The 1,821-nt window shown below is 62.4% G+C and overlaps 1 protein-coding gene across 1 annotated transcript in view; it reads left to right on the top strand.

The window, feature by feature from the left end:
• Positions 1-118, top strand: part of GRM2 (glutamate metabotropic receptor 2) — an 8,764-nt gene extending 8,646 nt beyond the window's left edge. Inside the window, exon 4 of the mRNA XM_023745995.1 lies at positions 31-118. Coding sequence (XP_023601763.1) covers positions 31-118 — 88 coding nt within the window. The remainder of the gene's footprint in view (positions 1-30) is intronic.
• The last annotated feature ends 1,703 nt before the right edge of the window (positions 119-1,821 follow it).

The raw sequence follows: 1,821 nt of genomic DNA on the forward strand, positions 1-1,821 counted from the left end.
AGGACTGGGGGGGTCAGCCCCCATCTCCAGCTTCCTCTCCCTAGGGTCTGCCTCGCGGTTCGTCCCCACCGTCTGCAACGGTCGCGAGGTGGTGGACTCCACAACATCGTCGCTTTGAGGACCCCGCACCCCGCCTCGCCCGGCACAGCTGCTCCCCGGACGGTGCCGGGAGGAAGTTGGCGGGAGCACTGCAATAAGCCAGCCCCACGCCCGCCCCCAGCACTCGCCCACCTACTCCCCGCACTCAGCCACTCCTACAGCCGCCACCCACTGCCCTGGCCGCTTCCCCGCCAGGCCCAGGAGGTGAGGGAGCAGCCAGGGGCCACGTGACCGGGGCCACGGCGGCTGAGGACGGCAGGCCCCATCCCCGTCAGCAAAGGTGCTTCCGGCCCTGCTCCGACTCCTTCTGCCCTTTACGTCTTTTCTATGAGTTCTTCCGGGGTGGGCGTCTTTTCTATGAGTTCTTCCGGGGTGGGCGGGGGTCGTGCTGGGGCTGTCCCTCGCCCGCACAGTAGTTTGCCCGTGGTTTATTTTGTATTACCTGTAAATAAAGTGTCTTTATTTTAAAATATCCCTCTCGGCCCGTACCCAGGGAGGTCCTCACACCAGCCACAGGCTCCCAACCTTCACGCTGCCAGCGTTTGTGGACGCCGCTCTGTGCCTGATGCTAGGACCTGGTGGGGAGACAGACGACGAATAAGCCAGCCCCTCTCTTTTTTTAAACAAGATTTTATTGTAGTTTTTATTCACTCCCACCCGAGTGTATTTTCCCATTGATCTTTCTAGACAGAGGAAGGGCGGAGGAGAGAGAGAGACACGTTGCTGTGAGACAGACACAGCGGGTGGTTGCCTCCCGCACTCCGGGATCCAGCCTGCAACCGAGGTCCCTGCCCTTAACCGGAATCCAACCTCGGACCCTTCAGCCTGCGGGCCGACGCTCCATCCACTCAGCCACCCTGGCCAGGGCAAGCCACCCTCTCTTAAAAGCTGCCACTGCAGCCCCAGCTGGTTTGGCTCAGTGGATAGAGCGTCGGTCTGCAGACTGAAAGGTCCCCGGTTCGAGTCCGGTCAAGGGCACATGCCCAGGCTGCGGGCTCAATCCCCAGTAGCGGGCGTGCAGGAGGCAGCTGATCAATGCTTCTCTCTCATCATTGATGTTTCTATCTCTCTCCCTCTTCCTTCCTCTCAGAAATAAATAAAAATATATTTTTTAAAAAGGAGCCACTGCAGACTGGCCAAGGCAATGCCAGGGCTTAGCAGCAGGTTCACATGGGCACGAGCTCAGGGCACTCCAGTGGGGGACCTGGATGGCGTGGGTGATGGGGCAGGAGGGCGCTGGCTGTGCCCCGGGAACTGTGGGCTCTGCCGCTTGGAGGAGCCCCCTCTCCCCGACATTGGTCAGCACGAGCCAGGCTGAGCGTTTGGTGTGAGGAAGGAATCAGAGAGGAGGGGTGGGTTCCCCTGGTGCGAACCAAGTCAGAACGAGCTCGCGAGGTGGGAGGAGATGGGAGGTGAGGGCAGAGGCTGGGCAGGGGAGAGGGGGGAGGAGAGGGCCTGGCGGGTCCTGGAGCCGCTCTCCCTGGGCCTCCCCCGCCTGTGCAGGCAGGAGCCGCCGGCAGAGGGCGCCGAGGCACAGTCTCCGCGCGCCCGCTGGGGGTGGGGGTGGGCTCAGCCAGGGGACCGCTGCCCCCCTGTGGCTGAGGGGCAGTGGGCACCGAACCCGAACCCCAACAGCAGAGAAGTGGCAGCTCCCTGGGTCCCTCGGACTGCAGTATCCGGTCCTGTGTGGCCGGAGACAGCGTCATTTTTAAGCAAGCTCAT

This window comes from Myotis lucifugus, unplaced genomic scaffold (genome assembly GCF_000147115.1).
Source record: "Myotis lucifugus unplaced genomic scaffold, Myoluc2.0 scaffold_614, whole genome shotgun sequence".
NCBI lineage: Eukaryota > Metazoa > Chordata > Mammalia > Chiroptera > Vespertilionidae > Myotis > Myotis lucifugus.